At 37.2% G+C, this 25,217-nt stretch overlaps 1 protein-coding gene across 1 annotated transcript in view; it reads left to right on the top strand.

The window, feature by feature from the left end:
- Positions 1-554: 554 nt before the first annotated feature.
- Positions 555-25,217, top strand: part of sf3b3 (splicing factor 3b, subunit 3) — a 36,802-nt gene continuing 12,139 nt past the window's right edge. The window contains exons 1-24 of the mRNA XM_030136926.1: positions 555-659; positions 1,329-1,459; positions 1,808-1,963; positions 2,104-2,274; positions 2,678-2,850; positions 3,504-3,645; positions 4,889-5,001; positions 5,983-6,120; positions 6,373-6,476; positions 6,625-6,790; positions 7,865-7,960; positions 8,303-8,375; positions 9,657-9,808; positions 9,958-10,113; positions 11,291-11,446; positions 12,677-12,820; positions 13,273-13,395; positions 13,551-13,705; positions 14,750-14,924; positions 16,489-16,694; positions 17,881-18,037; positions 22,312-22,437; positions 22,643-22,855; positions 23,755-23,853. Coding sequence (XP_029992786.1) covers positions 1,390-1,459; positions 1,808-1,963; positions 2,104-2,274; positions 2,678-2,850; positions 3,504-3,645; positions 4,889-5,001; positions 5,983-6,120; positions 6,373-6,476; positions 6,625-6,790; positions 7,865-7,960; positions 8,303-8,375; positions 9,657-9,808; positions 9,958-10,113; positions 11,291-11,446; positions 12,677-12,820; positions 13,273-13,395; positions 13,551-13,705; positions 14,750-14,924; positions 16,489-16,694; positions 17,881-18,037; positions 22,312-22,437; positions 22,643-22,855; positions 23,755-23,853 — 3,264 coding nt within the window. The 5' untranslated portion in view covers positions 555-659; positions 1,329-1,389. The remainder of the gene's footprint in view (positions 660-1,328; positions 1,460-1,807; positions 1,964-2,103; positions 2,275-2,677; positions 2,851-3,503; positions 3,646-4,888; positions 5,002-5,982; positions 6,121-6,372; positions 6,477-6,624; positions 6,791-7,864; positions 7,961-8,302; positions 8,376-9,656; positions 9,809-9,957; positions 10,114-11,290; positions 11,447-12,676; positions 12,821-13,272; positions 13,396-13,550; positions 13,706-14,749; positions 14,925-16,488; positions 16,695-17,880; positions 18,038-22,311; positions 22,438-22,642; positions 22,856-23,754; positions 23,854-25,217) is intronic.

The raw sequence follows: 25,217 nt of genomic DNA on the forward strand, positions 1-25,217 counted from the left end.
TTGGCCAATAAAGTGGATTCTGATTCTGAGAAATATAGTCTGATATCAAACACTTCCACAGATGTATTGAAGGAGGTTCTTCTCCTATCCATTTGGTCATAACAGCCTTTCGGTCCAGCAAAAACAAACAAATGAACATTGTTCTTATGTGTTCTCAATTATTCAGGAGATGTATCCCAATAGACATAATTATGGATTAGACTGTAATTGCTGCTTAATTACCAACAGGCGTTTTTTGAGGTTATACGTAATACAATTCAATACTGTGTAACTTAATCAGCATAATTTGTCAAATAATACAGTAACAGAAAACAGAAAAGTTGTTATTTCTTCTGTTGATTCAGACTGATGTGTTGTACCAAATTCATTTTAAAAACCAGGTATACAAACTCGGTCATTCTATTATTTTTCGTCAGTTTTTTTTTTTTTTTTTTTTTTTTTATATTATTCTTTTGCGTCACCTAACGGGGATGTAGCGCCACTGCAGCCCAGTCTTTTTGGTCAGGCAGTGCGTCGGACACCTCACAGTCCGTCGCGTATGCCGATGAAGGACCCACGTACGGCGGCTCGTCGTAAGTTACTGAAGTGGCGCAGGAGCCGCTTGAATAAATGAAACTGTATCGATCCGAAATCTAAGTCATCTTCCCTGATACAGCGGTAAATATACTTCTATACACATCTACAAACTCTCAAAAATCCAGTAGATTGTTTTTGTATTTAAATTATACACGTTTGTGTGTGATAGTGAAAGAAAACAGAGCGCCAAAAGTGGCGCTTTGTATGAATGGGCTCCGGTCCATTCTACAAGTTAATCAACCAGTTAAATAAGCCGTCTTTATTATTAAAGTAGTCACATGCATATAGCCATCAAATAGAGCTTACACAAAATGGGTTGCACCTTGTACAATGCAGGCATTCTGTTAAGAAATTCAGTGTGCTTACTATTTGTGAAGCTAGCATTTGTAACTTCTTAACAGCTAGCTAGGCGTTAGCAGAGCTTGGCGGTCATTGGAATGTAAACAGAAGAAATATAAGCTTCTCAGTTTGTCCAGTAAACATTTATAGCCTTCATCAACATATCAAGGCTTGAGTGTGAGGACCTGGTTCAGTTTGTACTGGTACCAGTCGTACTTTCATAGTTTTGTTGTGGTGTATTTAGTCGCAGTGCTGCTTCCTTGTGCTCCACGGTTTGCACTTCCCTCGGAAACAGTCATTTAATAACAGTGTCGAACCGAGAAATGTGTTAAAGTGGAGATGTGTTATACATGTTACAGATTCGTGTGCACATTTTTAGACCTAACTGATTTATATTTTTCTGTCCTGTAGCCGGGGTGAATCCTCTGTTTCTGCTCCTGGAGATCTTGGTGGAAAACCCACTGAAAAGGAGCCATGTTTCTCTACAACATCACCCTGCAAAGAGCCACTGGCATTACCCATGCCATCCATGGGAACTTCTCCGGTGAGCTGGCTCTGCATGTTCTTTTCTGTTCATTTTTGTTGATTCCATGTTGCCCCCAGGGTTTGCATCAGTTCTTTAAAATCCTGCACCCATATGGTCTGGATTTTAGGCCAAAAAGGTCTGAGATAACTCTTGTATATACAGTAGATTGCTTTTAAAACATGAATTAAACCGGTTAAAAACGGTACTTGTAAAAGATGTGCTTGGCAGTATACTCGTTTTAACTTCCACATAAGGGACGGATTTTTTCAGCTACCATCAGTTTATACATTGTAGCCTAGCCTTGCTTTTCACTTTGTTGCTAACAGTCAAGATGTGCTGATGTGAATTTTTTTTGTGTCTTGGTAGGAACCAAGATGCAGGAGATTGTTGTTTCCAGGGGAAAGATCTTGGAACTGTTGAGGCCCGATGCCAACACTGGAAAGGTGCACACCCTGCTCACTGTTGAGGTGTTTGGCATCATTAGGTCCCTGATGGCCTTCAGACTCACTGGAGGAACAAAGGGTAGGTTAACCGAGTCTTTTTAGGTGTATGTGAAAACACATACGGATTTGTGGTCGATAAAATGATAGTGATGTGTGTAAACAAGTGAGAATCTGTGCTAACAGAATCATTATCCTGCGTTGTTTCTGTGCATTTTGTAGATTACATTGTTGTGGGAAGTGACAGTGGTCGTATTGTTATCCTGGAATATCATCCTTCCAAAAACATGTTTGAGAAAATCCACCAGGAAACATTTGGGAAGAGTGGCTGCCGACGCATTGTCCCTGGACAGTTCCTGGCTGTTGACCCAAAAGGCAGAGCTGTCATGATAGGTAGTGTATCCATAAAACACACTCTTTATTATAGGCTCTTCTACACATATATATATTTTTTCATAGATATATTATTGTTGTCTAACATTGTTATGTAGAAACAGATAACGACACTTACAGGTGAAAACAGTCCCTCTAACCCCCCACCCGCCCAACAGTATCATACTCTGCAACAAAATATACTTGGCAGTTAAAATTGAATTATTTATAAGACAAGTCCCGTACAAATTGTAAAAAGTATCCATATCTTATAAAAGTCTTAGCCAGGCATGTCAGTATTTCCAGTGTAAGGTTACAAGACATTTCTTCAGTTATTTCTTATTTATAATGTTGAACATTTTTCCATAAATATGAGAAAAATCTGTGTATCAAAGCCTTACCTGCTTTTTGTCCTTTTGTTTAGGCGCTATAGAGAAACAGAAGTTGGTTTATATTCTGAACAGAGACGCAGCTGCTCGACTCACCATCTCATCTCCACTGGAAGCTCACAAAGCCAACACACTGGTGTACCATGTGGTAGGAGTCGATGTTGGCTTTGAAAATCCCATGTTCGCCTGTCTTGAGATGGACTATGAAGTAAGTTCACGAAAACCTGGAAAACTATCACACATGATTTTTAAGGTTATGGAAGATTCTAATATAGGGTGTCTCCAAAGTCTGGACATGTAGATAAAAATGCATATTTTCAAGAAATACAGTTTTCAACGACATTCAACAAAACATTCAAAGACAGAGAGGAACTGAAGTTTGACAGGTTTTACTGAATAAGGCACTCAGAATGTACATCAATAAGAGATTTAGGATGTTGAACATGAACTGTGAACTGGAACACACTGAACAACAAGTGCACTGAGCATGCTCGGATGTCTATGGAAACCACAAAGTCTATTCTCAGCATGTTTTGAAATCTTTCCTATTGAGTAAACAGTTAAATTTGTATGAATATTTAAAATAAATCATACATTCAGAATGCTCACCACAGACACGTCAGGGTCTAAAGGGTTAATTAGATTTCCTGTGTCCAGACATTAGGGACACCCTGTGTTACTCCGTTTGTTGTAGATGTGATGAGTGTATCATGTCTCTTCTCTGACTTCTAGTGGAGAAACACCAACAGCTCTGATCTCAGCACATTAGTCATTTATGCATCAGTAACCTGACATTTATTTACCTTGTACTTAAACGCTCCCGCCGTCAGCGTCTCACCCTGTTTGACATATTCTCTGTAGGAAGCTGACAATGATCCGACAGGAGAAGCAGCTGCCAACACGCAACAGACACTCACCTTTTACGAGCTGGACCTGGGCTTGAATCACGTGGTTCGCAAATACAGCGAGGCGTTGGAGGAGCACGGAAATTTCCTTATCACTGGTGAGCAGCTCAAGCAGACGGTAGATTGCAAGGTGTCCATGAAGTCTCTTTACGACTTAACACATTTATTACAAAACCAAATAAATAGACAGGGTTCATACGGGTGCTTGAAGTCCTTGAAAATGCTTGAATTTTAATGTTGCGTTTCAAGGTCTAAAAAGTGTTTGAAAGTGTCTGCTATTATAACCAAAGCTACTTACAGAGAGGTGATACATTTTGAAAAATAAAGCGTTGTCAAAAAAGAAAACTACCAGGCGTTCTCAGGTCGACTCCGGGTACATTTTTATTTTTATCTTTGTCTCGATACGAATGTATCTGGAGAATGCCAAGTGCCTTCCCTTTTTTTGGATAAAACATTGTGTTCGTCTTTAATTTGTAAACTTTTTGTTATTATGAAACATAATTTTAGATGTTTATATTATAATACAATGTACATCCTTTTGATTGAAAGTGGGAAAAAAATCCTGAGTATATGTATTCTTTTAGATATGTATTTGACCCCGGTGATAAGGTGCTGTGCTGGAAAAATTTTAAGATGATCCTTAAAAGTGCTTGAATTTGACCGTGAAAAATATGTACAAGCCCTGAATAGACAAATGTGTGGAAATTATTACAAAATGCAAAGTAGATATTGAAGGTTTTTTTTTTTTTTTTTTGTGCTTCATTTAATCCACCTTATGTGGGACCATTAGTTGAATGAAGCACATCCAGACGGTTCTGGATTTGTTTCCATATTGGCTGTATCATGGCCTCATCAATGGCATCAGTGATCTTTTACTTCAGGTCATTGATGTCTCAAATCTTTGTTCGATACACATCTGTAACATAACCCCATGGACATAAATCCAGGGCAGTGATATCTGGTGAATGAGGTGTCCAGGGACTTGGACCATCCCTTCCAATCCAGCGAACTGGAAGTGTTTGATGTAGAACCCACCAACATGCAGAACCCAATGTGGTGGTGCACCATCTACCTGGAAAATGATGATTGGTTGAAGGTCATCCAGTTGTGGTGACACATTCCAAAGGTCAACATTTGGAGTAAATTATCTCAGTTTTTTACAGCATATGTCTGTAATGTGCATGAAAAGATGAGATGTGATGAGTTTGTCATGTCTCTTCTCTGACTGAATCTGGAGAAAGATGAAGCATCTCTGATCTCAGCGAACCTCAAACATATTTCAGGTAACTGTCAGTGAACTACTGTTGAAACTCACACCAGTACATTCTCCTCTTTGTCCAGTTCCTGGTGGTTCAGATGGACCCAGCGGAGTCCTGATCTGCTCTGAAAACTACATCACATACAAGAATTTTGGAGACCAACCTGACATTCGGTGTCCCATCCCACGCCGCAGGGTGAGTCCTGAATGAAGGCATCTTATTCCACTGACTAGATATTTGTGTGTTATTTATTTATTCATTTAATAATTTTTCACAGACATGTACATCTTAGGCTCATACAGATATTCACACACACATCATATCTATGTTCATATTTACACGTGGACTACAGGCTCATTTTCTCATCTCTGATATATCCATTTTCTGATCAGTCAGTGGAAAGGACAATTGAAATAAAGTAATTAAATGAATCTTGAACAATGAATATTTGGGAATGACCATGTGGCAGTGATTGTTCATTTATATAAAATAAAATTAGGCCTGTGGATTATCTTGTATGTTGAACCCATTTCTCCCAACATGAAGCAAATAGTTCCAGTTTATTTACTTATTTAACCTTTATTTTAGTAGGTAGGTCAATTGAGAACAAGTTCTAATTTACAATGACAACCTAGCCATGTGGCCGCATAGTAGGCAGATAAAACAGAAGAAACCCCCCCCCCCCCCCAAAAACAAATAAGTTACAAAGTAACTTAACATGCCATAATAGTGCTAAAATAGAATGTTATTTACCTTACTTACAGTGTTGTAGTTTTATGAGGATGATGATGTACCAATGCAGTTATTCTCTCTATTCTCCACCCTCCATTCCTTCATTCCTGTGGTATACACCCATAATATAAAGTTTTGATTTCAAAGGGAATGACATATTTAAAATATTGTGTAGGACATTATGATTACTTCTATAATGTTGTTTAACAGCATCACAGTCCCACATTATATGGAAATGCTTTGACGATGAGTTCTGTAAGATGATAATTTCTGACCTGGTATCATGTGGTTTTATATCTTTATCTACAGGGGTTGGACAAAATAATGGAAACACCTAACATTGTGGCATCATAGAAGGTGTTTCCGTTATTTTGTCCAACCCCTGTACATTGTACCTTTATTCTTTTAATTTTGTTCATGTTCTTCGTCCGTCCCATCACACAGAATGACCTGGATGACCCAGAGAGAGGCATGATCTTCGTATGCTCTGCCACTCATAAGACCAAGTCCATGTTCTTCTTTCTGGCCCAGACGGAGCAGGGAGACATCTTTAAAGTTACCCTGGAAACAGATGAAGAAATGGTAAGAAAAAGAAAAGGGATCATTTAACACATGTCCTATGAAACAAAACAACACATCACTCAAACACTGCACATTAAAATGTAGACAAACTGTTCAATTAAGTGTGGAGAAATGATAAAGCATCACAATAAATCCACTAAGATAAGCCAGTTAGTACAGTGGCCTGTATTAGCGACAGAAATGTCTCTTAAGCTGTATGTTTAATGGTTTAATGATGTTTGAAAGGCTGAATGACTCTGTGCTGTTCCTCAGGTCACAGAAATCAGGCTGAAGTACTTCGACACCATCCCAGTGGCAGCAGCCATGTGTGTCCTGAAGACAGGCTTCTTGTTTGTGTCCTCAGAATTTGGAAACCAGTAAGTCTGTAATCATTTAGTTTTCCTCCCACTTAAATCTTATTTGTGGCTCATTTGACACTTGTACTTTTCTCTGGTAGAAGAATGCCTCCTCAGTTCCCATCTCTTTGATGACCTCACTGCTCACACTGTTCTGTTTGTGCTGCAGTTACCTCTACCAGATCGCCCACTTGGGTGATGATGATGAGGAGCCAGAGTTCTCCTCTGCGATGCCATTGGAAGAGGGAGACACCTTCTTCTTTCAGCCCCGCCCCCTCAAGAACCTGGTGCTGGTGGATGAACAGGAGAACTTATCACCCATCATGTCTTGTCAGGTGTGTTTCCTCACATAGTCCTGCTTGAATCCTCCTGCCTATGTTACCATATCGTAAGAAACAGTCCTGCTTGGTTAGGATTTGACAGTGCCTCTCTCACCGAGCCCATTAACCCTTTTAGGACTACCATTATAACAGACCTGGATTTCTTTGGGGGTTTTTTGTAATACAAGCGTCAGAAACTGTCTTTTTTTGCCAATTCTTTTACAACTTTTTTCAGGAAGAACTTAACTTTCAATACCTGGCCCTTAATTATCATTATTAAATGTAATAACTGTTAAAAAAAACAGTGTGTTATAGCAAAAATTAAAAAAAAGACCTGAATTTTTTATCATTTATTTTGGAAAACAACTGTAAATGTGATTAACAAAACTTTACGCGATTACAGAAATACATTTTTTACTATGTTCCATGTACTCAAACATTTGAGTTTGTCTAGATCATTCGTTGTCCATGTTCCAGCTTCATATTTTTAGTTCTTTATAGTCATTTTGATCCTGTGTGATAGTTTGTGTTCACTTTCTGTCTAGTTGTAGACAGAGCCCCTCATTTCGCTGACAAAAACATCCATCACCTGATTCTTTTACAGACACTGCATCTCATACCCTGGCTAGCTCCGCAAATAAGATTTACATATATGCATAGATTGAAATATTTGTATAATTACAGCTAAAATACAGCTAAGATTGAACTATATAAACCGGAAAGATGCGGGTAAGAACTGAAAAAAGGAGAAAAAAAACATCTAAACTCCACAAAAACGCATGAAAACACACTAGTAGAATACTCCAAAACAGCACTATCACTATTGTATACAATTAATTACAAGAATTCACCATAAAACACAGTTAAAATGCTGCACATTGTAATAAAAACCTTCCATCTCTCTCTTACCGACTGCACTCTGCTGCTCTCTGCCCCCCCCCCCCCTCCCCCTCAGTCAATGCAGGCCTCTACCCTAAAGTGTTACAGACCAATAGAAGGAACCCAATATCAGCTAAAAGATGATGTTTGAATTATGTCAATAGCGTACAACTGTTCATAAAGGGTTGATGATTTCCTGTTTTGTGACAGATTGCTGATTTGGCCAATGAGGACACTCCTCAGCTGTATGTGGCCTGTGGACGAGGACCCAAGTCTACTCTCCGAGTCCTTCGACACGGATTGGAGGTATGTTCACCATGTGGTTTATGACACTCATACAGACACAGACATGTTACAGACTGAGAAAGTGATGAGTTCTTTCATGTCTCTTCTCTGAGTAAAAGCTGAAGAGTCTTTTTAAGCTCTGATCTCAGCAAAGTCTCACTGCACAAACTCAAAAACTTCAGTGTTTCAACTTCAGCAGTAAAACAAAGTTACCGTTGGTAATTAAATATATGAGAATTATAGTAGTGACAGTTGTAAAAAATGCTGAATATTGTCAGATAATAGTCACACATTTCCACTTTGAAAGCACAGCTGTTATTTAGTTTTTTTCTTCTCTCTGCTTCATTCCTCCGTCATCTGTAGGTTTCAGAGATGGCTGTGTCAGAGCTGCCCGGTAACCCCAATGCTGTGTGGACCGTACGCCGACACGTAGAAGGTAACGAACGCAACAACCTCCCATAGAACACATATACGGTTTCAGGTTCACAGTTTAAAGTAGAAGCCAAAAGGTTTCCCAGCATCTGAACAGTTTTAATGAATCAACCTTAGCCAGATCACTTTAGACACTGATGTGGAAGACGAAAGAGACTCGTTTTCATGGTTTGTTTTTCATGAGCAGAAAACGCAAAGGTCGGGGAAATTTATGGAAGTAAAAAATAACATGGAAGGACAGAATAAAAGTCATCTATGTCCAGGATTTATGTTGATCCTCTGGGAGAACAGTCTGTTTTTTCTGAAATGATAGTTTACTTAACCCTTAGATGCACGAGTGTCTGGACTCCACTCTTCCATGAATGGGTCAAAATGGCCTGTGTTGAAGTCAACATGTTTTTATGGCACTTTTGTCATTTTGTCATGTTTAAAAAAAAAAAAAAAAAATTGCATTTTATTTTGGTCCAAAAAAAGGATTTCATGTTTGAAATTTTTATTTTTCATTTTTTAAACAATTTTAAAATGCTTTTCAAAATATTTTGAAAATTTGAAAGGCAAAGTGTATATAATATATAACAGCAATACAACGTCAGCGTGTATTTAGTAAGTGAGTCCTTTGGTTTTGTTGTTGAATGAATCAAAGGTTCAAATGTAATTCTGTTGTAAATGAATGCGGCTCGTTTTGACCCACCTATGGAGGGTTGAGGCAATAATACAAAAACTACAATTTCATAAAATCAATCAAATGTAAGTAAGGGCATGATGTCAATAACATGTTTTTGAGGGATACCTGGAATATGAAATTAGATATTGCAACAAAACAACCTCACCAGGTAATTTTGACCCACTTATGCATCTAAGAGTTAATACAAAAAAGTGTATTTAAACAAACTAGAGTTGACGGTACTTATTAAGTTAAACCATGTGTTGTTTTTTATATCTTCATCGGCTTTGAATGTGTAAAAGGACAATGAGCTGAAAGTGTACTGTTACGTAGTTTTCTATTTATGAGGTTTTCTAAAAGCTGGCATGAAAAAGATTTCAGAAACTGCTGTTGAATCCTGATACTCAGGCTCAGACATGAATCACTATAAAACACACATACACACACACACACACAAAACCCAAAAGTAGATTTGAATGACCAGTCGGTGTGATTTCAGTAGCACATATTCATGTAAATCATCTACTCCTGCATGTATTATTCATTTCAGTTCTTAAATCCTTAATCAACCTTAATTTTTTTCCTAATTTTTGATGTTTGTTTCTCTTTGTGTTTCACCAGATGAGTTTGACGCCTACATCATCGTGTCTTTCGTCAACGCTACTTTGGTCCTGTCCATCGGAGAAACCGTAGAGGAAGTGACAGACTCTGGTTTCTTGGGAACGACGCCCACTCTGTCCTGCTCGTTACTCGGTGAAGACGCTCTGGTCCAGGTGAGTGACCTGTACCTGGAATATTGCAACATATTGTATCCTGATAAAAGAACCAAATGCTCCTAATTTTCCTGCGTGTTTGCTGAATTATTTGCCTCAGACACAAATTAAACTGCTCACCGTTGTCCTCCTCCATGTCCTGTCTGCAGGTTTACCCAGACGGTATTCGCCACATCAGAGCAGATAAGCGTGTGAACGAGTGGAAAACACCCGGCAAAAAAACCATCGTCCGCTGTGCCGTGAACCAGAGGCAGGTGGTCATCGCTCTGACCGGAGGGGAGTTGGTCTACTTCGAAATGGACCCGGTAAGAGCGTTTTAATTTATTACCCCGCCCCCCGAAGGGGGGGCAAGGGGTATTGATTTTGGTTTGTTTGTTTGTTTAACACTCTAGCAGCAAAACAATTGGTTGAATTCATACCAAGTTGAGTTTATAAATTTCCAGTGACCCGGAATAGATCTGATTACATTTTGGGAAAGTGGGTCAAAGTTGAAATTTTTTATGATTTTTAAAAATCTTCCCACTTACTTATAATTAGCGAAATCATGTGAGGGGCGGGGTTTGTTGTGCCTGGCACCACTTGTTTTATATTTATTTGTTTGCACAATAAAAGAAAAGCAACAGAAACAACTCAAAATACAGTAGACTGTGCTGAGACAAAAAACCCCAAGAGGTTTATAAAAACATCCCTTCTATGTAAACATTAATAACAAGACAATAACTAAAGAGAATGATAATAATATTAATAAAAATAATATACTAAATATTAACTAAAGAGAAGACAAATGAGTGACGCATACTGAGGTTTAATCGATGTATTTTAAATCTTCTGTAGATAGATCTGTGATAGATAGATAGAACTACTTGAAAAGCGCAAAACAATACAGCTAAATGTCTTTCTTTAAACACTGCCATTACCGGCATAAATCTGGAAATTTTAGAGTTTTTAAACTTAAAAAAAGTTAATTTGTATGGTCTCTATATCCTGCATTATTTATCAGTCTTATGGCGTTTTTTGTTGCATATATTGTTTGTATATTGGTTTTGTATGGGTTTCCCCACACCTCAGCACAGTAACTCAAATACATTAAAAATAATGGACAGTAAAACATATTTGAGTGATTTCTTTGATATATATATGGATGTCGAAGTGAGATTTACTAAAAATAGTAGATAGGAACATAAACTAGAACAAGTAAAGCTCAAAACAAACTAATAATAATGACCACCAAACAATGTAAAATACTTGAATCCACTTCGAAAACAACAAATCATGTTGAGAGCAAAGACAACAAAAAATGTTCTAATAATGTCATCTTATTTTTCTGCTTTTTTATACTTGGAATAAAGTTTTTACACTTTTGAATGTTCCCATGTTTCATCATCTGTCACTGTAAAATAAAGGAGTACATTCGTAGTTTGATTGGTAAAAACGTGTGTATTAATCCTGATTTTTGTCTTTTTTTTTCCTCTTCCTGTGCAGTCGGGTCAGCTGAACGAGTACACCGAGCGGAAGGAGATGTCTGCAGATGTGGTGTGTATGAGCTTGGCTAATGTTCCACCTGGCGAGCAGCGTTCCAGATTTCTGGCTGTGGGACTCGTGGACAACACCGTCCGAATCATTTCCCTGGACCCGTCGGTAAGAGACGAAGCCTTTCTGCTTAATATAGCAACGTAGCTCAGTGATTCTCAGTCAGTTGTAAGATCTTAACAAGCTCATATAAATTGAATGGACCGTGACACTGAACATGTGCTCCTTCTTCTAAACTACTGAATGTGTGGATCTGCACGTCCACGTTCTCCCTCTGTGGAACTCATCACTGAGCTTGTTTACACTCACACCAATACTCTGGTCATTATCTGATTTCTGGAGTTGTCAGATTATTTAAGTGACTAGCGTGTTGACCCGGTTCTGGACCTGGGTTCTAGATGTGGTAGTTTTTTTGCTGTTGTGTATTTGTGTATGCTGTACCCCATTTATCCAGCAGTTACCGCCAAAGTATTCTGGGCATAGCAATGTGATTGTAAGGCTATTGTATTTCAAAATTACTAATATCTCCAAAAATATTGGTCCTATCAACTTGCCGTTTCCACTAGTCTGTTCATTGACCAAAAATACATAAGTATGACAAACTGCAGCAGTCAGCCCTGTATGGATTTTGTGTGAATCCCTGGACACAAACACACACACACAGAGGCCACTTGGCTTCTTATAATATAGATTATGTAAAGAGGATAATCTGATCTGTTTTGTCGGATAACAGTAGCAGTGTTTCATCTACCCCTGGGGAATTCTATCAGCGTTGATTTTAAATGTTCTTCCTCTAAATTTCTCAAATACTTTTCATCCTCTGACTCTAAATAATAATTTTCTAACACATCTAACCATCTACTTTCTTCACATCTCACTTAGGAAGAAAAATCTTCCATTAAACTTTAAGGAAATACTGATGTTTATAAATGATATGGACAAAAATATTGGGACACATAATGGCTACAGCTGCAAGAGGTCCTGTTCATTGTGGTTTGAGATATAAACATCAATATTTAGTTGTTTTTATTTCCATTACTGTTTTATATCCCAGACCACTGTTAGAAAAGAAACACCTGAATTCAATGTGTCCACATACTTGTGTCCATATAGTGTATTCAGTCCAGCGTTGGACCTATATGCAATAGTGGTGCCAGTGCATCCCTGGTCACGTAGGCAGATATGTTGAAGGTTATAGGCCTGTACTCGCTCTGGTGGAAGCTGCATGGTTTGACTGACAGTAAGACCATAGATGCACTGCCCTGCATCGTGGATGTCTTGCGTTTGTGAGACTAAAACCAGGTGTCATAACCTGCTGTATTTCTGCATCGTGTACAGGACTGTCTGCAGCCTCTGAGTATGCAGGCTCTACCAGCTCAGCCTGAGAGTCTGTGTATCGTGGAGATGGGCGGTGTGGAGAAGCAGGACGAACTGGGAGAAAAGGGAACCATCGGCTTCCTCTACCTCAACATAGGCCTTCAGGTATTCATCTACAGCACTCTAATAGTACAGCTACTGTCACTTTAGTATAATTAGCATTAGTAGTTTTGCTATCTGTCTCAATCTGTAGAACGTAATTACTGTTTTACTGTTATTGCTACTTTTTTTACTATTACTATTTCCACTAGTACTTTCTAATGTGCAATTGCCTGTTTTTCACTATTTTTTACAGCTAATGTTATTACTATTTTCTTTCCTTTTGTCTTGTTATATTTCTTATATGTGTGCATTAGTAGTTGTTCTGCTACTGGAACCTTAATTTCCTGAGTGATCAATAAAGTTCTATCTAATTTAATCTGATCTAATGATTATATCTGTATAATGTGCAGAACACCTGGTATTGTACTTGTCTTCCTTTGCATTTATTTGTGCATGGTGCAGTTTCTTCATAGCCCTGCAGCCTGGTAATGTGAGTGTGTTTGGTGTTTTGTCAGAACGGTGTCCTGCTGCGAACGGTTCTGGATCCGGTGACCGGCGACCTGTCCGACACCAGAACACGTTACCTGGGTTCACGACCAGTTAAACTCTTCAGAGTCAGGATGCAGGGACAGGAAGCTGTATGTAACTCTGATATGACTTTCACAGCCCTGATTGAATTGTAAATAATCCTCATGATTTGTAGTTGTTGTCATTTTTGAGTCCAGATAACCTGTGATTTTTCAAACCGGAGTGAAAATGAGCTGTAACATATTGTCTGTTTTGTCACTAACAGGTGTTGGCCATGTCCAGTCGCTCGTGGCTCAGCTACTCATATCAGTCTCGCTTCCATCTGACCCCTCTGTCCTATGAGACTCTGGAATACGCCTCTGGTTTTGCATCCGAGCAGTGTCCGGAAGGCATAGTGGCCATCTCCACCAACACCCTGAGGTACAGATACAGTTGGAAGTACACTATGCAGACAAAAGTATGTGGACACATTGAGTCCAGGTGTTTATTTTCTAGCAGGGGTCTGGGATACAAAACAATAATGACTAATGACAGAATATGTTTTTATATTGGGATAAATATCATTGCATTGGTTAGTTTGGTTTAAATTGTTATCTTTGCTTCTAAAACGCCTCAGATGTTTTTTACTTCATTTCTCTCAACATTGATTGATATAAATATTGATGTTTCTAAACTATACGGACATAAATATTGGGACACATCATGTCTACAGCTGTAAGGTGTCCTGTTCATGAGGATTTGAGATAAAACATCAATATTCCTTAAAGTTTAATGGGAGATTTTTCTTCCTCAGTGAGATGTGAAGAACATAGATGGTTAGTTGTAGAAAATTATGATTTACAGTCAGAGCATGAAAAATATTTTAGAAATTTAGAGGCAGAACATGTAAAGTCATTGTAATGGATATTAAAAACAAACAAAATCAATGCAATGCAATGATAATGATCCTAATATTTTTTTTATTAACTTTCTTTATTGGAAGTAATTTCACAGGCATGACAGCCCAATGTGATGAAAAAGGACTTCCATTTTTCTTTTTATCCCTCCCATAATCCCACCCTACCCAAAAGAAGGCAATTCTTAATGTAAATCCAATACTGACAAGTAATCAGTACAGAACAGATACAACAATTATCTACTCAACGAAACAAAAAAGTAGCTAACATAAAACAAATAAATGAACAAAAAACTACCAAAACAAAAAATTATCCCAATATAAAGCTATATTCTGACATTAGTCATTATTGTTTTGTATCCCAGACCCCTGTTAGAAAAGAAACACCTGAATTCAACGTGTCCACATACTTTTGTCCATACAGTGTATATAAGGAGCAGAGCTCTCATTGTATTTGTGTGAAAATGAAGTTACAGTCCTTTAGAGAATTATAAACCCATCATCAGACCTGGGTGTTGTTAATATCTCATACTCCTTCTCTATTTTACTTTCGTCACTTTGTCCAACAGGATTTTGGCATTGGAGAAATTAGGCGCCGTCTTCAACCAGGTGGCGTTTCCTCTACAGTACACCCCCAGGAAGTTCGTCATTCACCCAGAAACCAACAATCTGATTTTGATTGAGACTGACCACAATGCCTATACCGAGGCGACCAAAGCACAGAGGAAGCAGCAGATGGCTGAGGTATGTGCATGTATATCTGCACCCATAGACCAGGGGTGGGCAACATGTGGCTGCTGGGCCAGAAAATGTGCCTAGACTTACAATGGTTTCTGTTTTGGTGGTTTATAACATACAAATAGTTACAGATATCAGTATTATTATTCTTGAGCGCACTGTACATGTATTGATAGGATTAGTGGATCAACAGGTATTAAACAGTTTAGATCAGTAGATGCTTTTGGTCGCCAGTGGATGTTTGGGTCTTTATGGGTTAGTTTTACTTTTTTTTTGCACTAAAACAAAGAATTAATTTGGAGGTGTCATTATTTATAGGTTAAGTTATTAATTTGCTGCTATTTTATAACCTTTTTGAGATCATATTGGGCTTAATGTGGCCCCTGAACTAAAATTATTTTGAAACTCATCTAAACCTTATCTAGATGATTTACAGGTGAATTGTTACATCTAAAATATTTCAGTCTAGGGTTAAATAGATATTGTAATACTACATATTTGACATTTGTGGCCAGTGCTACACCTGTAGTTCACATGGAGCAGTATTTTAGAGGTTACTAAAATGTTTGGCTTAACCTCGTTCCATGTGTTTTTCTGCCCGTTTGTTTTTTTGCTCCCTTTGATCTGCTGTCTCCTCCACACTCTCTACTTCATTCTTTTCTACACTGGGGTTGTATTTCATGTATTAGATCAGATTACAGGAGAACCCCATTATATTCAGCTGCAGTCGAACCCTTTGAATGAACCCTTTTAAGATGCTGTTTTTTGCAGTTTTCTCCACCTGTTTTTCACTGTTTTTATCTGTATTTTTCCAGTTTGTAAAGTTATTGTATAGTCATTGATAGTTGTATTTTAGCTGTAAATATTGTATGAATGTATGTATATTTTTATATATGTAAAACTATAGGCAGAGAGCAAGCCAGGGCATACACCGATACAGTGTCTGTCTTTGAATCAGATGATGGATGTTTTTGACAGTGAAATGAGGGGCTCTGTCTACAACTAGACAGAATGTGAACATAGACTATCAGTAGGATCAAAATGACAAGAAAGAACTAAAAATAAGAACATGGACACAGAATGATCTAGACAAACTAAAATGTTTGAGCACATGGAAAATACTTTATTAGTTAAAAGTTTATTCCTGTAATCTCACAAAGTTTCATTCTGAACATTTACAGTTGTTTTTCATAATAAATATAAGATTAAGATAAAAATTCATGTCCATTTTTTTTTTTAATTTTTGTGCTGTATCACACAGTTTTAAGCATTTATTTCATATAATTATGATAAATAATGGCCAGATATTGAAAGTTAAATTCTTCCTAAAAAAAATGTGCAAAAGAATTGGCAAAACAGACATTTTCTGACACTTTTCTTGCAAAAACAACATAAAGAAATCTAGGCCTGTTATAAAAGGGTTAAGAATATAAGTATGTGAGCTGGACAGAAGTAATTTGTAGGAATGATGATGTAATGATCAATAATCCTGAACAGAACCTGAGTGTCCAGGTCTCTCAGTTCAGGATGTCCCGTTGACCTGTTTCTTCTTTTGGTGTCGCCCTTGCAGGAGATGGTGGAGGCCGCCGGTGAGGATGAAAGAGAACTGGCCGCTGAGATGGCCGCCGCTTTCCTTAACGAGAATCTGCCCGAAGCCATTTTTGGGGCCCCTAAAGCTGGCGCCGGGCAGTGGGCGTCGCTGGTCCGACTGGTCAACCCCATCCAGGGCTCAACACTGGACCAGGTGCAGCTGGAGCAGAACGAAGCTGCATTCAGGTACGTACAGGTGTTACCTGTGGATGGAAAGAGGTGGAGTCCAACTGAACCAGAGGCTGGGTTTAAAGGTGTTTGTATAACATCCTATTTGAATATTAACCTTTAAAGACCTTGATCTGTTTGGTTAATTCAACCTTTATTAAGTGATGAATCACCATTTGTTTTAATACTATCCTCTGCAGTTTTGAGTGTGAATCAGGTATTTTGCTATATTTAATTTACTGATCATGTAGATGTTCATAAAAGCTCAGAGTAAATTTAAAGGTTATATCATAACAGAAAACTGAAGAAAAAGTGACCTTTTTAGTAAAATATATCATTTACTGAACACATTGAATTTCCCTCAGGATCAATAAAGTATCTATCTATCTATCTATCTATCTATCTATCTATCTATCTATCTATCTATCTATCCATCTATCCATCTATCCATCTATCCATCCATCCATCCATCCATCCATCCATCCATCCATCCATCTATACAAGTGTCCATTCACTGTCATTGATCCAGCTCTGTGTTTATTTTTTCTTCAGTTTTGTTCTGTTTGTGGCTTATTTTGTTCGTGTTACTCATTTTGTTTTATTAATCATTTTTGACAAATTTATATATTGCTTTGGCTGTTTTTGTACATTTTGTTGCTCAATTTATTCTTCTTCTATTTCATTTTAGTAAATTTTTCTGATTCTTATCACATTATTTTGTACATTTTTGAATTAATTTTTGTTCATTTTATGTGTTGCTTAATATATACAAAACCTAGTGTTTCCATCCACTGTCATTGATCCAACTCTGTGGGTTTTACAGATGAATTAGTGATGTAGTAGATGACAGTGTTTCCACGGTAACTACGGAGCCTCAGTTAAATTTGTATAAAGAGGATTGTTGTAGCTGCTCTTACCTCCACTGATTCCCTCTTTGATTAATAGTGTATTCTGATTCTGAAAACACAAAGGGGAAACTGGTGTGTGTTACAGATCACCATTGCAAGTATAAAAAAAAGTAGCAGGAAAGAAATGATCAATGTGACCAAAAATTATATAATGCTCTAAATTTATACACACACAGACATATATATGTGTGTGTGTTATGTGTATGTATATATGATAATTATAAGACTTGTACATAAAGTTTGCAAAAATATTCAAGTTTTGTGGTTATACAGTACGTGTATTTCTCTCTTTTCAGTGTTGCAGTTTGTCGCTTCACCAACACTGGAGATGACTGGTACGTTCTAGTGGGCGTGGCCAGAGACATGATTCTCAACCCCAGGTCGGTGGGCGGTGGCTTTATCTACACGTACCGGCTCACCAGTGGTGGCGAGAAGCTAGAGTTTGTGCACAAGGTGGGTTTCATTTGGCATTTAGAGCGTCTTTTGGAGCACATTAGCTCAGGGGTGTTGAACTCATTTTAGTTCAGGGACCACATGTGACCCACTCTGATCTTAAGTGGGCTGTTTTAAATGTGAAGGTAAGATTTGCTTGGGGACAACCCATGGTTCGGGTAAGCCCTCTTGGACAAGAGGATCTATTGTCTGTATGATCCTTTCGAAAATAAAAACTTATTAATTAAACGCAGGTATGGTAAAATAATCCAACACATAATAACCTATAAATAATAATCCAAATTTCCCTTCGTTTCAGTGTGAAAAAAAGTACACTACATAATGAAAATGTGAATAACCTGAACAACCATGTACAGCCTGAAATTTATAAATAAAAATTAGTATAGTTTCAACAATATTATGTCTCAGATCATTATTCCAGATCACAGTAACAAACAATAAAAACAACTAGTAACAGGCAGAATATTGTCAGAATCAAAGATGTTTCAGGTATTTGTTCAGGTCATTCACATTTTGTTGTTAAAGGATAGTTTGTAAATGTAAATATTTTCATAATGGAATTTTACATCTTTCAGATTAAACCAAGAAAAAAATTGTTGTTGTCATTATTTATAGGTTATTAAATTATTATTTTACCTCAGATCATATTAGTCTGTATGTGGAGCCTGAATTAAAACCAGTTCAACACCCTTGACTGTTAACATCTTCAGTGTAATTTTTGCATTGAAGGACCAGATTGAACCTTCTGGTGGGCTGGTTTTGGCCCACAGGCTCTACGTTTGACACCCTTGCATTTGCTGTTGTGTATTGTATCGTAATATCTTGTTCTGTTGATGAGAATACAATTTAGTGTTTGGTTTAGAAATGGTTATGGTCAGATAAGTTCAACTCATAACAGTCTGAATGAACAGATGAACAGTGGAACAGGTTGAAAATGCACCGACATAGAGGAGTTAACTGTTCTGCAGAAGGTGTTGACAGGCTGCTTGTGCAGGTCTTGAAAGTCTTAAAAAGTATGGAATTTCGAAACGTGGGTTTCCAGACCTTGAAAAGTCTGGAACTTTGTGTGAAAGTCGAACAAAGTTTCTCTGATAGTTGAATTTTAGAGTATGTACAAAGGCACATAAACAGGTAAGATAAGAAATGCATGAGGAAAACATAAAAAACATGATATGGTTTCGCTAACTGGTCGGTACTGGAATGATATCTAGTGAAACTTGCTTGTGTGATATCCATGTACGTTTGGGATTTTCATATAGTATGTTTTGAAAATGTTTCTGTCAGTAAAACATAATTTACTGCTAATTATGGATTCATACATTTATTAAAATGAACTTAATTTCTACTACACACAACAGGTTCAATCTCAACCAAAAACGTCAGCACACAAGTATAAAACAGGGTTCCTGCGGGGTCTTAAAAAGTCTTAAGTCTTAAATTTACAAATCTGCATTTAATACCTTAAAAAAGTCTTTAAAACATATTAAATGTCATATGGTAGGTCTTAACTTACGTTTTCAGTAAACTGTTCGCAATGTTGTGTTTGAATGTGTCCAAGCTGCAAAGATAGTAACATTAGAGATCTACCCGTTCCAACCTGACAATTTATACTGAAATTAGGAACCTATTATCGCTAACTTTGCAGCCCCCGGTGAGAAATTATCACAGAAGAGAAAAGTAAGCATGGGGAAGTGTACATTTAATAATGCCTGGTTGGAGGAAAGATCATTCTGGACCTGGCTGACATGAGTGCAGGGAAATGTGTTAGAAGTTCATTGGACCTTGTGTAAGAAATCAGTTCAACTTAGAACCTTGAGAATCAAGGCGTTGGAGTAAATTAATCCATTTTCCTAATTTCTGGGAGTCACAAATTTTTGCCAGTATGACTGTGAAATGAGCATTAAATTCTGTCTTAAAGTCTTAAATTGAACTTGTAGAAACCTGTAGGAACCTTGATAAATGTATATAAAGTCAAAGTCTGGAGGAAAAAAAATATCAGTTTTGAAAAAGTCTGGACTTTTTATTGGGCTAAAGGGGAAGTACCCTGTGTTTATGAAAACGCTGCCGTCTGAAATGGATGCTTACATAAAGTTCGGGTTCGTGGGAGTAAAGGCCACCGTGCAGAACAGTCTGAAGTAAACTTTTAATGACACCGAACGCAGATGTGGGTGTCCATGGGGACGAGCACCACTCAGCGGGTAATTCCCCAGAAACTGGATCAGGGTGGAGGCCGGCGGGTGGACCGGCCCACATGTGTGTTACCTGATGTGGATTAACAGGGAAGTGACTCATGACTGCTGGATTACACTGGGTTCTTAGCCACTTCTTTTCCCATTAGAGGAATTTCCCAACCACTTAGCCAGATCAGAAATGTTTTATTTAGTTTTTTAAGATGAGTCTAGATGGTCAGACACACAGACGAGCATATAGAGCAGTGATGTCATATTATATCCAGAACAGTATGATCTAAAGTGGGTCAGACCAGTTGAATAATAACAGAATGACAGCAACCTTTTTCTGTTTTAGGATGAAAAAACCCCCCATTCAATTATGAAACTATTTGCATTTACAATTATCCAAACAAAAAAGATGTAATGAAATTTTTTAAGTTCTTATGAAAATGATGTGCAAATTTTATTTATTCATTTATTTATTTATTTAGTTCATGGTTGTGCATTTCATCAATAAACATTCAATAATCATTAAGTAAACAAACATGTACACACCCATGCTCGAAAAGGAGCAGGATGAAGAAAATCTTATATTTCCTGCCCCCTTCTAAATAATAATAACCTTAATGGTTAGCCATACACAACTTAGCTATAAAATCATACTGTATAAAGTCAAACAAACCAACTAAATACATCCAAGATAGTACCAAATGAATACAAAACCAAGTGCAAAACTACATGTCCAGAAAGTACAAAACAGGTAAATATAAACCTGATGAAATGATGCAAAAACATTTTACCAGTCCAAAATCAGTAAATAAATGTCACAAAAAATTTTAACAATATTCTGCCTGTGCATTAGAATTTACAGATCACAGTGGATCTACAAATACACAAAACATTTCGTAACAAGCAGAATATTGGTCCAATTGCACTTAATTTTCTTTAGATATTTCAGGTTGTTCATATTTGTTCAGGTTTTTCACATTCCTTGGTTTAATGTGGAAAAAACGTTTCATTATTCCTATAAATAATGTCAACTCCATTTTTTTCCTGTTTTGTTTTTTTTAACACTTAGTTTTTATTAGTTATCATTTTGTCATATAGAACATAACAGACAATAATCGGCAATAGATAAGTCACAATCTAACAGTAAAGATAATTTAGTTTACAGTTATGAAATAGCAATCAAGTTACACAATAAAATTTTTAGAGCAGCAGGTTATATAACCTTTCAAAGGAGTATGAGACAAACCACACAGTAATTGTTTTTAAGGAAACTAATCAATTTGCCCCACCTTATCATGAATTTTTTTTCTGTTGTAGAGTGAAAAATTTTTTTTAAAAAATATTTAAATCTGCAAACTATCCTTTAAAAATGCGGATAACATAAACAACCTGAAATTTCTGAAGAAAAATAAGTGCAATTTTCAAGTCATTTTTTAAAGCAAAGACATTAATAACTGAACATAAACCCAGTGTGTCCATCCACTGTCATTGATCCAACTCCATGGGTTTTCCTGGTGAATTAATGTTGTAGAAGATGACAGAGTTTCCACGGTAACTGCGGAGCCTCTGAACGTCCAAGTGGGTCATATCTGATGACCATGAAAAGATGAAGAACCGTATTTTACACCAATTACTTACATGGATTGACAGTATTAGTGGATCAACAGGTATTAAACAGTTTAGATGAGTAGATGATTTTGGTCTCCGGTGGATGTTGAGGTCTTTGAGGGTTAAATGAACAACAATGGTGTTACATCTGCAGTTGGTTCATTTGCTTTTGCATGACACAGTATATAAATAAGATTCGTCTTTTTCCCCCTAAATCAAACAAAAATAAAAAAACAACACTATGAAGGTGTGATTTTACGTTGACAGATTCGGCAAAAGCCGCTAAACCACTATTCTACATGAGATTTATTCAGAATATTACTACTTTTAACTCAACAACATGTACATTTTAGGTTTTTATGGGTTAAAGGTTGATGATCACAGCGCTGACCCGGGGAGATTCTGCATCTTTTATCTGAAATTGTGCTGAAAAAATGACCAGAGTTTTAGTTTGACCTGATTCCTTGGTTGTGTTGTGATTGACAGACACCAGTGGAGGATGTGCCGTTGGCCATCGCGCCGTTCCAAGGGCGCGTCCTGGTGGGAGTCGGAAAACTGCTCCGAATCTACGACCTGGGAAAAAAGAAGCTGCTGCGCAAATGTGAGAACAAGGTAAGAACAAGAAGATTTTATTATGATTGACCTTATAGGGTTGAAATGTAACTTCATCCCCATTCTGAGCTCATCTATATTTGTGAACGGGGGTGAGGAGACCTGAACATCCAGATGTAACTGTAGGAGACAGGAGAAGTTCAGGGATGTCCGTAGATCCATTTTCGCTGAGCATTCTCCTCTGGTTCTCTGTCTTCTTCTGTAGCATGTTCCCAACCTGGTGACGGGCATCCACACCATCGGACAGCGCGTCATCATCTCCGACGTGCAGGAGAGTCTGTTCTGGGTTCGATACAGACGCAACGAGAACCAGCTCATCATTTTCGCCGATGACACGTATCCTCGCTGGGTGACGACGGCCTGTCTGCTGGACTACGACACCATGGCGTCCGCTGACAAGTTTGGGAACATCAGCATCGTAAGCAGCGGGAGGCAGTGTTTTGGCTGTCTAATTATGTTAGAACAGGAGTGTCAAAGGCATTGAAGGTTCCACATTCAGCCCAGTTTAATGTCAAGTGAGTCAGATCAGTAAAATAATAACATAATAACCTATAAATAATGACTCCAAATTTTATTTTGGTTTAATGTGAAAATTTTTTTTTTACATTATACCTATAACTAATGAAGATTCCAAATTTTTCTTTTTGTTTTAGTGCAAAAATGTAAATATTTTCAGAATTTAATGTTATAGTTCCAAACTATTTAAGCAAAAAAAATGTGCATAACCTGAAAAAACCTAAATTTCTTTAGAAAAATAACTGCAATTTTAACAATATTCTGCCTCAAGTTATCATTTATACATGTGCATTATGGATCAGATCTACAAAGGCAGAAAATATTTAGTAACAGGCAGAATATTGTTAAAGTTACACTTAATTTTCTTGAGACATTTCAGGTTGTTTATATTTGTTCAGGTTATTCACATTTTATTGTTAAAATATTGTTTGTTAATGTAAATATTTTCATTATTTAATGTTATTTTTTGCACTAAAATCGAGAAAATTTGGAGTTGTCATTTTTTATAGGCATAATATAATATTTTTTTCAAATTAAACCAAGAAGAAAATTTGTTGTCAGTATTTATAGGTTATTATGTTATTATTTTACTTCAGATTATATTGGTCTGGATGTGGAACCTGAACTAAACCAGTGCACACCCTTGATTGTTAATATCTTCAGTGTAATTTTTGCACTTTGTAAATTCATCCCGTGGGCTGGATTGGACCCCTTGTCAAGCCACATGTTTGACCCCACTGTGTTCGAATATTAAGACTAAATATGATGGAAATATTGAATATTCCTGTTTAACTTTTCCAGGTGCGTCTTCCTCCAAACACAAGCGATGATGTAGATGAAGACCCCACAGGGAACAAGGCATTGTGGGACAGAGGCCTCCTTAATGGAGCATCACAGAAGGTAAAGTGACCATTCCCTACGTTCTGTGTCCTTTTACTGCTACAGGAATTCAGATTTCTTTATTGTCATTTACACATTACATCATAATGTTACATCATAACACAACATTAATGCAAAACTAAATTAGGTTGCTTTGGCCACAATAAAAACTCGTAGATAAAACACTGAATAAAATAAACCAGATAAAAAAAAAATCAGTAGAAAACTATATGTAAATATTCATAAATAAATAATGCACATAAATACATCCGTTATAAAAACTAGTCCAAGAGTCACTCAGTATAATGCATTTTATTTCTAATATTGTACGTGTTACGTGAATTAACCCATAAAGACCCAGTCCTACTTTTGTGGCCGTTAACCAGTTAATCTCTTCTCTTTATTTAACCTTTCTTAAATGATTTATCTCCATTTATTATAATATTATCCTCTGTATTTTGCAATTTTCATTGAAAATTAGGTAATTGAACAACAATACTTTTACATTTACAGTTGGTGCATTTGTTTTTGCACAACACAATATCAAAAAATAAGGTTCTTTTCCCACTAAAACAAACTAAAAATACAGAAAAAGCACCGTTTATATGGAAGGGAGGTGTGATTTTACATTGATGGAATCTGCAAAAGCTACTAAACCACTATTCTACATGAGATTTATTCAGAATGTGACGTTACTCAAAACTTAATTACATGTAAATTCCAAGACAAAAGGGATTTTTCCATGACCATGAAAAGAACTGCATTTTACACCAGCTATTTACATGTGTTGGTAGGATTAGTGTATCAGCAGGTTTTGAATGGTTTAGATATGTGGATGATTTTGTTTGATGGTGGATGTTTGGGTCTTCATGGGTTGAATCCTGTTGGATTTCATAAGTTCTGTTACACTGTGCAGACGACACCAGCAGGTGGTGCTGTAACACATCTATTTCTGCAAAACTATGAGGAATTTTAGTCTAAAATGAAAATATACCTGCTGTGCTGTTTCACTGACAGTTTTCAGTTTGAGATTTGAACTCATCCATCCATCAGTATTCACAGATGTAGATGGAATGGGATACTGTGTCAAGTGTTCATGCTGTATTTGCTGCCGATCTTCCTTCTGCTGCCAGAGTTTCAGTCCTGGACCGGACTCTGGCCTCAAACACTAATCTGCCGCCTCCACTGCTCTGACCTCCGACCGCTGACATGCACAACTGCATAACACTGGCAACCACAAGTTTAACCTACTCACAAATGCAAGTGTGTGTATGGACACACACACACGGCATCAACCATCCCACATTTCAATCCTGGTCAAAAACTGTTTAGGTAGCAGACAGACTGGGAAAGTCCCTCCAATTTAGACGCAATGTGTCAGTCCC

Source organism: Sphaeramia orbicularis, chromosome 6, assembly GCF_902148855.1.
Source record: "Sphaeramia orbicularis chromosome 6, fSphaOr1.1, whole genome shotgun sequence".
Taxonomy (NCBI): domain Eukaryota; kingdom Metazoa; phylum Chordata; class Actinopteri; order Kurtiformes; family Apogonidae; genus Sphaeramia; species Sphaeramia orbicularis.